Source organism: Sinocyclocheilus grahami, unplaced genomic scaffold (genome assembly GCF_001515645.1).
Source record: "Sinocyclocheilus grahami isolate Dianchi unplaced genomic scaffold, SAMN03320097.WGS_v1.1 scaffold2112.1, whole genome shotgun sequence".
In the NCBI taxonomy this organism is placed as follows: Eukaryota; Metazoa; Chordata; class Actinopteri; order Cypriniformes; family Cyprinidae; genus Sinocyclocheilus; species Sinocyclocheilus grahami.
Window position 1 is genome coordinate 70551 of NW_015507291.1, and position 13195 is coordinate 83745.

A 13195-nucleotide genomic window follows, 5' to 3' on the forward strand; every position below is an offset into this window, starting at 1 on the left:
TGTCCTCTTTTGGAAGACCAAACAAAGTAGTTTCGCTTTCACAATGAAACACAGCGTCACACACCGCGGGGACTAGAGTATGCGGAGGCTGTCTAGAGTGAGCGGTGGCGGGCTTGAGAACGGCGCGGCCGGCGGATTCAACGAAGGAGGCTTGCAGCAAACACATGTGACAACCCCGGGCTGGACTCCGCTTCGTCCACGGTGAAAGCCAATCCGGCGATCCACAGCGCAAAGTTGTTGTATTCCCTCAGCGACCAGCACGGATCAGCTCCAGGCATGACGAAGCGGATATCGTCCTCTTTTGGAAGACCAAGCAAAGTAGTTTCGCTTTCACAACGAAGCACACAGCGTCTTCACGACATGGTGGCGGCGGCAGCAACAATACTACAGCGAGAATAAAAGTTGCGCCTTCTTTCTTTGCGTGAACATTTGGGCGGCGTTATGCAAATCTTCCCACATAGTGATGTAGACATGTGGGGGCGTGTTAGAACGAGCCGTTTTAGGGGGGCGTGGTTGACTCTGAACTTTTATAAAGAATATCTCTTTGGATTTGAGACTTTAGTCTTTGCAACTTTACAGATCTTCTTTATGCACCAAGAGCTTGTAACACTCCAAAGAGAAAGGAACAATTGAAATCACATCATATGACCCCTTTAATATATTTACGGTAGGAAATTTACAAATATCTTCATGGAACATGATCTTTACTTAATATCTTAATGATTTTTGGCATAAAAGAAAAATACAAAAATGTATTTTTGACTTAAGACTGCTTTTGTGCTCCAGGGCCACATATGTTTAGAAACAAGGTCAGCAAAATATCATGAGTTTTATGTTTTATCTTTATTTAGTTTTTATTCAGTTTTATTAGATTTTTTATATATATATATATTCCATTTTAATTTTAAAGTTTTAGTAATTTTGTTGCGTGTTTTTGTCATTATTATTGGATTTTTAAAAATATGTATATATAGTTTTTATTCATTTTTATTTGCGTTTTAGTTTGTTATTTTAATACATGAAGTTAAACTGAATGAAATTGTGGCCTTGTCAACTAGCTGAAATAAAATATTTTTTATAGATTTTAATTTAATTTTATTTCAAGTAACAGCTTTTATTAGTGGTTTTAATTTTAGTGAATGATAACGCTGACCTGCACACTATATGAGATCAACTGATCGTTGTTTTGTCTCATATTCACTCCAGTCTAGTTTTAGTATCATTGAGAAAGTATTATTAGTTTTTATTAGTATTTTAGTTTAGTTTAATTTTTATATTTTCAGTTTTTATTTAAATTTTAGCTAAAGTTTTAGCAATTTTGTTGTGTTTGTTATTTTTATAAGTTTTTTTATTTGTATATATATATATATATATATATATATATATATATATATATATATATATATATATATATTTCTTTTCTCATTTTCTCACATTGAAAAAAAGGTTTGAACAGACCAATCAAAATAAAATCAACATGCACAAAAAACAAAAAAAAAGTTCTAATCATCCTGTTGAGTTTATGGACGTCCCGCCTGCACTACAAGAGTCCGACTGAAGCACGTGTCCTGTCATGAGCTGTAGATGGTGCAGGCCTTAATGTCTTTTTAATTGCGCATATATTTATTTATTTATTTTTTTATAACATTTTTATTTCCAATTTAGTTATTTTAGAACATCAAGTGAAACTAAGTAAAAATGAGAAATGTTGCCTTGGCAACTAACTAAATAAAGTAAGTTTAAGATTTTTTGTTTATTTTATTTCAGTTAAAGTTTTTTATTTCAAGCAATGAATGTTTTAATTTAGTTAATTATAATAACCTTGATTCACACTTAATCAGTATGTCATATTTATTGTATTCAAATACATTTAGCAGATTTTCGCCCACAGTCTGCATTGAATTTTGTGAAAAGTGTCCAGTTTTCATGCAGCCCTCATCTTTAGTAATTATCATTAGCTTTGTTTAAAGGAATACTAATTAACTTCATATTTAATAGTTTTGCTGCCTCTTATTTGTCTTCCTGATGTGATTATAGAAATATTCCGTTGACACATGTATTTGTCAACATGGTTAATGCATTCAACTTTTAAAAGTGTCTGATATTGAGTCTTTATCTCAGATCGGACCTGAATCTTGTCGTTAAACGTGTGTCTCTCGGTGTGTGTGTGTGTGTGCGCGTTTGTATGTGTGTGTGTGTGTGTGTGTCTGTGTGTGCGTATCTGTGTGTGCGTTTGTGTGTATGCGTGTGTTTGTTTGTGTGTGTGTGTGTGTGGTGTCTGTGTCTGTGTGTGTGTGTGTGTGTGTGTCTCTGTCTGTGTGTCTGTCTGTCTGTCTGTCTGTCTGTCTATGTGTGGTGTCTGTGTCTGTGTCTGTGTCTGTGTGTGTGTGTGTGTGGTGTCTGTGTATGTGTGTGTGTGTGTGTGTGTGTGTGTGTGTGTCTCTGTCTGTGTGTCTGTCTGTCTGTCTGTCTGTCTGTCTATGTGTGGTGTCTGTGTCTGTGTCTGTGTCTGTGTGTGTGTGTGTGTGGTGTCTGTGTATGTGTGTGTGTGTGTGTGTGTGTGTGTGTGTGTCTCTGTCTGTGTGTCTGTCTGTCTGTCTGTCTGTCTGTCTATGTGTGGTGTCTGTGTCTGTGTGTGTGGGTGTGTGTGTGGTGTCTGTGTATGTGTGTGTGTGTCTCTGTCTGTGTGTCTGTCTGTCTGTCTGTCTGTCTGTCTTCATGGCTCCTAGTTTCCCAGATAAGCAGCGCTGGGTGGCTGTTCTGGAGTCAGTGGTGGCTGGCAGCAGAGGATCCCGAGAGAAAAGCGAAGCGGACTCTGTGAGTCAAAGTTTCCTTCAGTCCCTCTGCGTTAATGAATCCTTCAGGATGATAATTACTCCTGTGTCAGCTTCAGTCTGACTCTTTATGACCTCATGAAACGGGTTGACTGATGCAGTTTCCAGAGATACTGAAGGGCTCATTCTTTGTTAAATCCAGCAGGCTTTGGTTTAATTTGTCACTGCAAAAGTATGAGTAACTGCTTGCTATTACTGTACAGAAGCCCCTGTGAGCAATGGTGTTAACACTGTTATTTTAGTATTATTTATATGATAATATAATATTAATATAGTTGATAATTAATGTAGTATTTATTAATATAGTCTAATTTGATTTGATTTTTTTCATTTAATTTTAGTTTGAGTTTTAGTAATTTTATTGTAATTTTATCTATATATTTAAATATTTATTTTTTTAGATTTAATGTAATTTTATTTATTTGTTTTTCAATTTGAGTTCATTAGTAATTAACAAATAATTTTAGTACTTCAACTTCAAATTATTTTATTTCAATTAGGTTCCAAGGCAACATTCAAAGTTTTTCACGTAATATTTACATTTAATTTTATTTCAGCTTTATTTCAATTAACAAAAACACCCCTGTGAACAAAAGTTATATTTTAGTATTATTTATATACTATTATAGTATTTATTAATATTATTTAAATTTGCTTCTATTTCATTTTTTTGGGGGTTTTCATCTTAATTTTAAAGAATTGTGCTTTTGATATTTTTAGTATTTTTTTATATTTCTAATTTAATTTTTTTCAGCTTTTATTCTAATTTATTTTTATTTCGGTTTTGATTTGAGTAATTTTACTACTTTAACTTAAGCGTATTTTATTTCAATTAGTTGCCAAGGCAAGTTTGTCATCTAATATTAATATTTTATTTGATTTCAGTTCAGTTTAGCTGAACACATTTTTTTTTATTAGATTTTTTTCTTTATTTCAGTTAACAAAAATGACTTTTTTTAGTTCTAGTTTTAGTTAACAAGAACAATACTGGACATTTTCTTCCTGCACGTTTAATGTTATTTTGTCAACTTCTACTAGTTCACTTTTGCTCATCTGTCATATTTATGTGCATCAGTGGGACAGAGTAATGACGGTGTTTAAACGACACCAAAATAAACCGATCTGATCCACACCAGATCCCAGCAGAAGAGGTTTTATTCAGATCTCAGGTGATTCTGTGTGATGACTGTCTAACGCTGTGTGTGTGATTGTGTTGTGAACGCTGTAGGCCGGCGTTAAACGTCAGAAGACTCTCTCGCCGCTGGTTCAGGTAATCAGATGATTGAGGGAAGCTCATCGCACGCACGCACTCGCTCTCGTGTATGTGTGTTACCCAGCATGCTCTTCTGTCTGGTGCCTGTATCGCTTGCATCATCAGACCGTGAGGTCACATTCTCATCTCTGCGTTCCTCTGAATGAACCTCGCTGTACATCGTCCGCAGACACCAGTTTCTCCTGCACTTCAAAATAACACAACATATGTAGCACGACCAGTGTAGTCTGATTCACAAACAAATGACTCTTATGAATCAGTTCATTTGAAATGAATCACTCAGGCTTCGTTCACGCAGCAAGCTGAAGTGCTCATTCATTGTTTTTTTGCTTGTTTGTTTTTTTTAACATTTGACATGAAATACATCAAACATTGACATGAATTCTGAATTGCTTTGTTTGTTCATGTCTGACTCGAACTGAATCAGCACACACTCCTGTAGGAAACACTGGCGGATCCTGAACGCAAACGCGGCTACATCTGTCTTGAACAAATGTGCTTGGCTTCAGTGTTAATAAATGCTGCTTTACACAGTGAACTGCGTGACTGCTGTGTTTTAATCGCTCTGCTGTGTCTGTCTTCTGTTCTGTGAGCAGAAGCTGCATTTTACTTTGGTAAAATAAATATTCAAACCACGTGTGTTACAACTAAACGGTCGGGCTCTAGTTAAATTGATAAAAAGTGATAGTAAAGACTTGGAAAAGATTTCTGTTTTGAATAAATGCTGTTGTTTTTACATTTTTCATTCATCAAAGACTCCTTAAAAAAAGTATCACAGGTTCCAAAAAATATTAAGAAGCAAAAACCTTTCCAGCACTGATAATAAATCAGTATATTATAGTGATTTCTGAAGATCATGTGACACTGAAGACTGGAGGAATGATGCTGAAAATTCAGCTGCACATCTCAGAAATACATTACAGTTTAACACATATTCTCATAGAAAACAGCTGCTTTAAATTCTAATAATATTTCACACTATTACTGTTCATATCCTGTATTTTTGATCATATAAATGCAGCCTTGATGAGCAGAAGATACTTCTTTAAAAAACATAAAAAATCTTACTGATCCCAAACCTTTGAATGGCTGTGTGTGTGTGTGTGTGTGTGTGTGTGTGTGTGTGTGTGTGTGTGTATGTGTCTGTGTGTGTGTGATTCAGATCGTGCTGGTGGGCTCAGAGGAGGGTCTGTACGCTCTGAACGTCATCAAGAACTCTCTCACACACATCCCAGGACTCGACTCTGTGTTCCAGATCCAGATCCTGAAGGAGCTCGACAAGCTGCTCATGATCACAGGTCAGTGTCCGACTCTCATTCACATGTGTGTGCCTTATTGACAGGTGATAGTGTGCTGTAATAGCAGAATACATCAGTCTAGGTGGTTTGAGTCGGGTTAGTTAACCGCGTGTGTGTGTGTGTCAGGTGAGGAGCGCGCTCTGTGTCTGGTGGACATTAAACGGGTCAAGCAGTCTCTGGCTCAGTCTCATCTGCCGGCGCAGCCTGATCTCAGTCCCTATGTCTTTGAGGCGGTGAAAGGCTGCCACCTCTTTGCTTCCGGAAAGGTAAAGTGACCATCAACAGTCCATCTGATGCTCTTCCCAGTCATGTGACCCAGTCTAATAGAGGCCCTGTGTTTGATGCTCTAGTTATAAGTGAATGGAATCTCCTCATGTACTCAGAAATACATCTCATTATTAAAGTGAAATGGGTTTCAAACTGTGTTTCACACTGACTTGTATTGAACCTGGAAGCTTCCGTTGTAGATCTGTGAATGTATAGTGTGTCCCAGTGACTGAATAAATGTCCTGTAGCTTGTCATGATCGTGGCTGGTGATTTTGTACAAACAAAAGCTTGTTAGACACTAATTGCTGGTTAGGACCAGTGTTATTTTAGTATTTTTTATATATACTATTATGGTTTTTATAATATTTTGAATTAGCTATTTTTTTCAATTTTCAGTTTATTTTTTATTTTACATTTTAGTACAATTTAATTACGTTAGTCATTTTAGTTACAACTTTAACTTATTCTCAACTTCAACTTATTGTATTTCAGTTAGTTGCGAAGGCAACATTTCTCATTTTCGTTAGTTTTTTATCTATATATTTTTTTATTTCAGTTTTAATTAATTTAACAAAAACACCCCGTTACCAGAATGGTGTTAACAGTGTTATTAGTATTAATTCTATACTATTTTATTAATATTTTGAATTAGGTTTTTTTTTTTTAGTTCAGCTTTTTTTCTCCGTTAGCTGCCAGGGAAAAATTTCACATTTTCGTTTAGTTAGTTTTTATTTAATATTTAGATTTTTTATTTATTATATTCCATTATGGTTTTTATTAATATTTTGAGGTAGCTTTATTTTTATATTTTCATTTAAATTTTAGTACAATTTTGTAACATTTTAGTACAGTTTAGTTACATTAGTAATTTTAGTACTTCAACTTATTTTATTTCAATTAGTTGCTAATTTTAATTTGTTTTTAAGTGCAAGTTGTTCAACTAATATCTATATTTTATTTTATTTCAGCTTTATTTCAATTAACAATTATCGTTGATAATTATACAATAACAATAAATATTGTTTTTATCAATGTTTTGAATTAGCTTCTACTTTTCTTATTTTTAGTTGAATTATTTTTTTTTTGTACAATTTAACATTAGTAATTTTAGCACTTAAACAACAGTTTACAAATATTTTAGTTTGATTTTTAGTAATTTTGTTGTGCTTTTATGTACTTTTTTTTTGTTTTCAGTTTTAGTTTAGTTTTTAAGTTTCACTCTATTATAATGAAAAACATTTTTTAATAGTTAATAATGAGGACACGTGTACGTCTGATTATCGGTTTACTGAAGACTGAAGAGTGTGTGTGTGTTTCAGATCGACACATGCATGTGTATCTGTGCCGCGATGCCCCATAAAATCACCATCCTGCGCTTCAACGACACGCTCAACAAGTTCTGCATCAGAAAGGTGACGCATAAGAAGCTCCTCATGCACGTCACACACGTGTGTTCATTCCTCCCTTCACGTGTGTGTGTCCGCTGCTCTTCTGCAGGAGATCGAGACGTCTGAACCCTGCAGCTGCATCCACTTCACCGGATACAGCATCATCATCGGCACCAACAAGTTCTACGAGATCGAGATGAAGCAGTACGTGCTGGAAGGTGAGATGATACACACACACTCACTCACTCACTCACTCACTGCGTGTGTGAACTGTACGAGATGCTGAAGGTGTGTGAGAGTCTGTGTTTCACTGGTGTGAGTGTGTGTGTGTGTCGTTGTTTGCAGAGTTCGGTGTGTTTGTGGACGCGTACGGCCGCAGGAGTCGCAGCGATGACATCAAATGGAGCCGCCTGCCGCTGTCCTTCGGTAAAACCTAGATTTATTCATCAGCTGTAAGTCTATAGAGAGCTGACGATGGATTCATTTGATAGTTTAGAGCTGTGCGATTCAAGTGTGACATGGGAAAGCAAAGCAAATCACAAAGGAAAGCATTTACAAAAACCAACAAGCCAAAACACACTCCAGTCATTCATGTTTAAACGCAAACAACGATCCATATCATGATACATATTAGGCCTACTCGATTATGGCAAAAATCTTTTAATCACAATAATTTAACATAATTACTCACTGACTTTGTAAACATCATCCATTTATTTACCATTAGAAAAAACAATTTTTTTCCTTTGAACTATAAATATAATTCAACTGAAAATAATACATGAATAAATATAATATTTAGAATAAATTATAAATAATTAAATTATAAATTATTATTATAGATAATCATTTATTATGTAAATAGTTATAAACTATAATTGTATATAATATATTAAAAATTATGTAATATTAATATACATATATAAATAATAGAATTAAAATAATAATTAAACTGAAAAACAAAAAAGGAAAAATATAAATGTATTTATAATGTATATATATATATATACTGTATATGTGTGTGCATGTGTGTGTGCATATTTATGTTGAATATTATAAAAATATTTGTAATATAATATGTATGTAATTTGTCTTGATTGTATTATTTTCATAATTGTTGAAAGCAAAGATTCAAAGATTTCAAATAAAATTGCATTAATCGCCCAGCCCTAATCCATATTTACCTGCTTAGATGCAGCAATCTGACAAAAACAGACTTGTTTTTAAGCACAGTTGTTTCAATTTAAAATCTTGTTTCATGTCAAGATTTGTACTTCCACAAAGACAGATGAAATCAATTAAAGTATGTACTGAATTAATTCATGTTTCTGGTCTTATTGTGAGCGACTCATCAGTGCATACCATTATAAAGAATCAATGTTGTTGTAATCTAAAATGGAAATAGTTAAGTGAGAGTTAATATCTAGTTCTGATATGAAACACACTTTACACCGTCCTGTGTGTTTCTGCACAGCGTACCGAGAGCCGTACCTGTTTGTGACCTACTTCAACTCTCTGGACGTCATCGAGGTTCAGAGTCACTCTGCGCTCGGGTAAAGCTGCCGTCCACTGGATTGTGTGGTTTTGTTCCTGATGTTTGTTAGAGACACACTGTGTGTGTCTGTGTCTGTGTGTGCTTGCGTTTGTCTGTGTGTGTGTGTGTGTGTGTGTGTGTGCGTGCGCGAGCGTGTGTGTGTGTGTGTGTGTCTGTGTCTGTGTGTGCTTGTGTTTGTCTGTGTGTGTGTGTGTGTGCATTTTTGTGATTTATGAGGACACAAATTTGTATAATGACATGGGTATTACAACAAGAAGGTGATTTATGAGGACATTGAGTGTCCCCATATTTCAAAAGGCTTATAAATCATTCAGAATTAGTTTTTTTGAGAATGTAAAAATGCAGAAAGTTTCCTGTGAGGGGTAGGTTTAGGTGTAGGGTAATAGAAAATACGGTTTGTACAGTATAAAAACCATTACGAATGTCCCCACAATTCACAAAAACAAACCTGTGTGTGTGTTCAGGCCTCACGCTTACGCTCATCTGGACATTCCTAACCCGCGTTACCTGGGTCCGGCCATCTCATCCGGCGCTGTGTATCTGGCCTCGTCCTTCCAGAACAAGCTGCGTGTGATCTGCTGCAAAGGCAACCTGAGTCAGGAGGTATCGGCGGCAGAAGCGCAGAGAAACGGCTCCACACGCAGGTCAGTGTGAGCCTAACGTCACTCATGCATCTCATTTCACTGGAGGAAGCTTCACTAGGAGCAGACTGATTCTTTGGAGGGCTGACAATATGGGAAAAATGCTGATTTCCTATCTCACTCCCATTGAGTTCAAAGCATCAAAGCTTCCCACAAATGCAAGCTGCAGTTAACCATTATATATATATTCTACATGGTTTTGTAAGCTCAGCGTACATTACACAAGCACACTCATATACCCCGTGACCGCTAGAATTTAATGCACAAATAAAAGCACAGACATTTGCATTTGTACCCTGCATCGAAAGCATAAATGAACACGCAGTTGCGTCTTTAATAACTTTTAAAGCTTGTTTTGCGTTGACTCTTGTTTGTGTCAAAGACTCAGGGTATATGTATGTGCGTTGATGCCACGCAGAAACTCTTACAGAGCAAAAGCAAACACTCCTCTTCGTCTCTCACTGTGTGTGATCTCACAGTCTGTCAGGAACTCGACTCGTGCAGTCGTTCATGATTAAGTGAAGCGTTTTCTCTTAGGATAAGAACATGCAATCTCATGAATAATTACCTGACACTGATGCAGGACTGTAGTCATTTGCCGCATCACAAATAGTAGATTTGTACATTTTAAACCCGGAAGAGGAATATGGCGCAAAAAATGCTCCAAATTAACCAGTTTTCTCCTACAATTAAAGTGAGTGACGTGACATGTGGCCAAGTATGGTGACCCATACTCGGAATTAGTGCTCTGCATTTATCCCATCCAAAGTGCGCAAAAAATTTTCAGCATCATTAGTCCAGTCTTCAGTGTCACATGATCTTCAGAAATCATTTTGATATGCTGATTTATCATCAGTGCTGGAAACAGTTGATGCACTGTGATGCATTTTATTTTTCAGGATTCACAGATGTATAGAAAGTTCAAAGAGTTTATTTGAAGTAGAAATCTCTAACCATTAGGCCACGACTTCCCCGTTACAGGGGATGCAAAGCCGAGGCTAACTTTGTCTTTCATAATGTGCAGCACAAGCAAGTGTGGTTTAGTGTTTCGTAACCCATTCAAATGTTAAATCATAGAGCTTTTGTTTTAGAGGAAAACTGCAGGGAGATCTTAAAGCTTCTGTTTTGTTGATTTATCAGTTATTCTCGTAACAAATTTGGAAGATAGTTGACATGTGTTGCGCTTTCAAAATGTAGAAAAGTTTGGGATCAGTAAGACTTGTAATGTTTTTTAAAGACGTCTCTTCTGCTCATCAAGGCTGCATTTATTTGACCGAAAAAAATGTATTATTGTGAAATATTATTGCAATTTAAAATAACGGCTTTCTATTTTAATATACTTTAAACTGTAATGTATTTCTGTGATGCGCAGCTGTATTTTCAGCATCATTCCTCCAGTCTTCAGTGTCACATGATCTTCAGAAATCAGTATAATATGATGATTTATTATCAGTGCTGGAAAGTTTTTTGCTTCTTAATATTTTTTTGGAACCTAAGATACTTTTTTCAGGATTCTTTGATGAATAAAGTTTAAAAAAAGAACTGCATTTATTCAAAATAGAAATCTTTTCTAACAATAGAAGTCTTTATTATCACTTTTTATCAATTTAACACATCCTTGCTGAATAAAAGCATTTCTTTCAAAGAAAGAAAAAAAATACTGACCCTAAAGTTTTGACCGGTAGTGTATATTGTTAGAAAAGATATCCATTTTGAATAAACGCTGGTCTTTTTAACTTTTTATTCATCAAAGAATCCTGAAAAAAGTATCACAGGTTCCAAAAAAATATGAAGCAGCACAACTGATAATAAATCAGCATCTTAGAATGATTTCTGAAGATCATGTGACCTGAAGTCTGGCTGTGATTGGTCCAGAGGTTCTGACTGTGTTTCTCTTCTTTCCAGGAAAAAAAGCGCTTTCTTTATTTGTGTGAAAGGTTTTAACCTGTGAACTGAGTGATGAATAGTGTTTTTAAGGAGAATATTCTGAACCACTGAGTGTGTGACTAGATGTGATCATTATAATCAGGTGTTTTGGGAAGCTCTTGTACTTAATTTGACTTGCTCTCCTTTTAGCATGTTATTTGAAAGCATAAATGTGTTGGAAGTGTGCTGTTAGAGGGTAAGTAACTAGTCATGTGATTTAACCGGTTCAGTAGCACATGAATCTGAACCTTCACTGGTCTGATGGGCGAGTGGTTTATTATGAGCTCTGGACGGGTCACATTCATAACTTTAGAAATATATTTCATCTCTTCTCACTGGTGAACTCTCTTCTGTGTGTGTGTAAGCCCTCAGTTTGCTATGGACATTAAATTCAGTTCTTCCATGTTATTCTATAGTTCTGTTCAATTCGGAATCGCTGACAACTCTATATATCACATTATATATTGAATATACTGTACACTAGCTTTCAGAAGTTTGGGGTCGGTAAGATTTTTTTAATGTTTCTGAAACAAGTCTTTTCTGCTCACCAAGGCTGCATTTATTTGATTTAAAAAAAACAGTAATTTTGTAATATTTTTAATATTTTTGTAATTTATTCCTGTGATCAAATCTGAATTTTCAGCATCATTAGTCCAGTCTTCAGTGTCACATGATCTTCAGAAATCATTTTGATATGCTGATTTATCATCAGTGCTGGAAACAGTTGATGCGCTGTGATGCATTTTATTTTTCAGGATTCACAGATGTATAGAAAGTTCAAAGAGTTTATTTGAAGTAGAAATCTTTTGTGACATTATAAATATCTTTACTGTCACTTTTGATCAATTTAATGTGTCCTTGATGAATAAAAGTACTAATTTCTTTCAGAAAAATATCTTACTGACCCCAAACTACTGTATTTGTGAGTTTTATTCATATTTCAAATAACATCTGCATTTCTTACTACTCACTCATGTATACAGTTGTAACATTAAATGTATATACAACATATATGGTACATTATTGTGAAATAACCTATGAAAATCATCTTCGCTGATGCATTTGCTTTGAAAATAAAGTGTAAATGAAAGAAACTGACTATTAAAACAAGCTGAGCTGAACACAACTTTGAGGTATTTTGCTGGAAGCTGGTGTATTTCTCTGCTCTCGATGAAGGCGACTGACTTTGACTCTTTCTTGCCGGTCTCTGGCAGCCCAAACAAGCGCGGCCCTCCCACCTACAACGAGCACATCTCCAAGCGTCTGGCTGCTATGCCCGATGTACAAGAAGGCCTCCACCAGCCCGGGACACCCCACCGCTACCGCGAGGCTCGCACCGAGTTCAGGCGGGACAAGTCTCCCGCGCGGCCCCTGGACAGAGAGAAGTCCCCGGGCCGGCTGGAGCGGTCCCCCGGCAGGATGATGGACCCTCGGCTGGACCGCTCGCCGGGACGAGTCATGGACCTGCGCAGGGAGAGGTCACCCGGCCGCACGTTTGAGGAGCCTCGCCAAAGACTGCACACGGGATCAGCTCGAACCCCCATCAACACTGTTAACAAGGTCAGGACGACTAAACACACACTCACTCTCACACACGTACACATGCACACTCAAACACACACAGGTTTGTTTTTGTGAAAAGTGGGGACTCTCCATAGGCGTAATGGTTTATAAACTGTACAAACTGTATATTCTATTGCCCTACACCAACCCTACCCCTAAACCTACCCCTCACAGGAAACTTTGTGCTATTTCAGATTTTCAATACACTCCATTCTGTGTGATTTATAAGCGTTTTGAAAAGTGGGGACATGGGGTAATGTCCTGAAAAGTCACCTTCTCCTTGTAATACCTATGTTATACCTTTGTCATTATACACATTTATGTCCTCATTTGTCACAAAAACACAGTCACACACGCACACACACACACACACACACTCAAACACACATACTCACACACTCATACACTCACTCACACACACACTCTCACACACACACACACACTCACTC

General features: G+C 36.3%; 1 protein-coding gene across 1 annotated transcript in view; it reads left to right on the forward strand.

Annotated features, from left to right (window-relative positions):
- Positions 1-12776, forward strand: part of LOC107574082 (citron Rho-interacting kinase-like) — a gene marked incomplete at its 3' end in the record, with an annotated part of 81307 nt that extends 68531 nt beyond the window's left edge. The window contains exons 27-35 of the mRNA XM_016260553.1: positions 2738-2817; positions 5270-5405; positions 5532-5671; positions 6993-7085; positions 7171-7326; positions 7382-7487; positions 8536-8614; positions 9081-9260; positions 12398-12776. Of these exons, the coding sequence (XP_016116039.1) occupies positions 2738-2817; positions 5270-5405; positions 5532-5671; positions 6993-7085; positions 7171-7326; positions 7382-7487; positions 8536-8614; positions 9081-9260; positions 12398-12776 (1349 nt within the window). The remainder of the gene's footprint in view (positions 1-2737; positions 2818-5269; positions 5406-5531; positions 5672-6992; positions 7086-7170; positions 7327-7381; positions 7488-8535; positions 8615-9080; positions 9261-12397) is intronic.
- Positions 12777-13195: the final 419 nt, after the last annotated feature.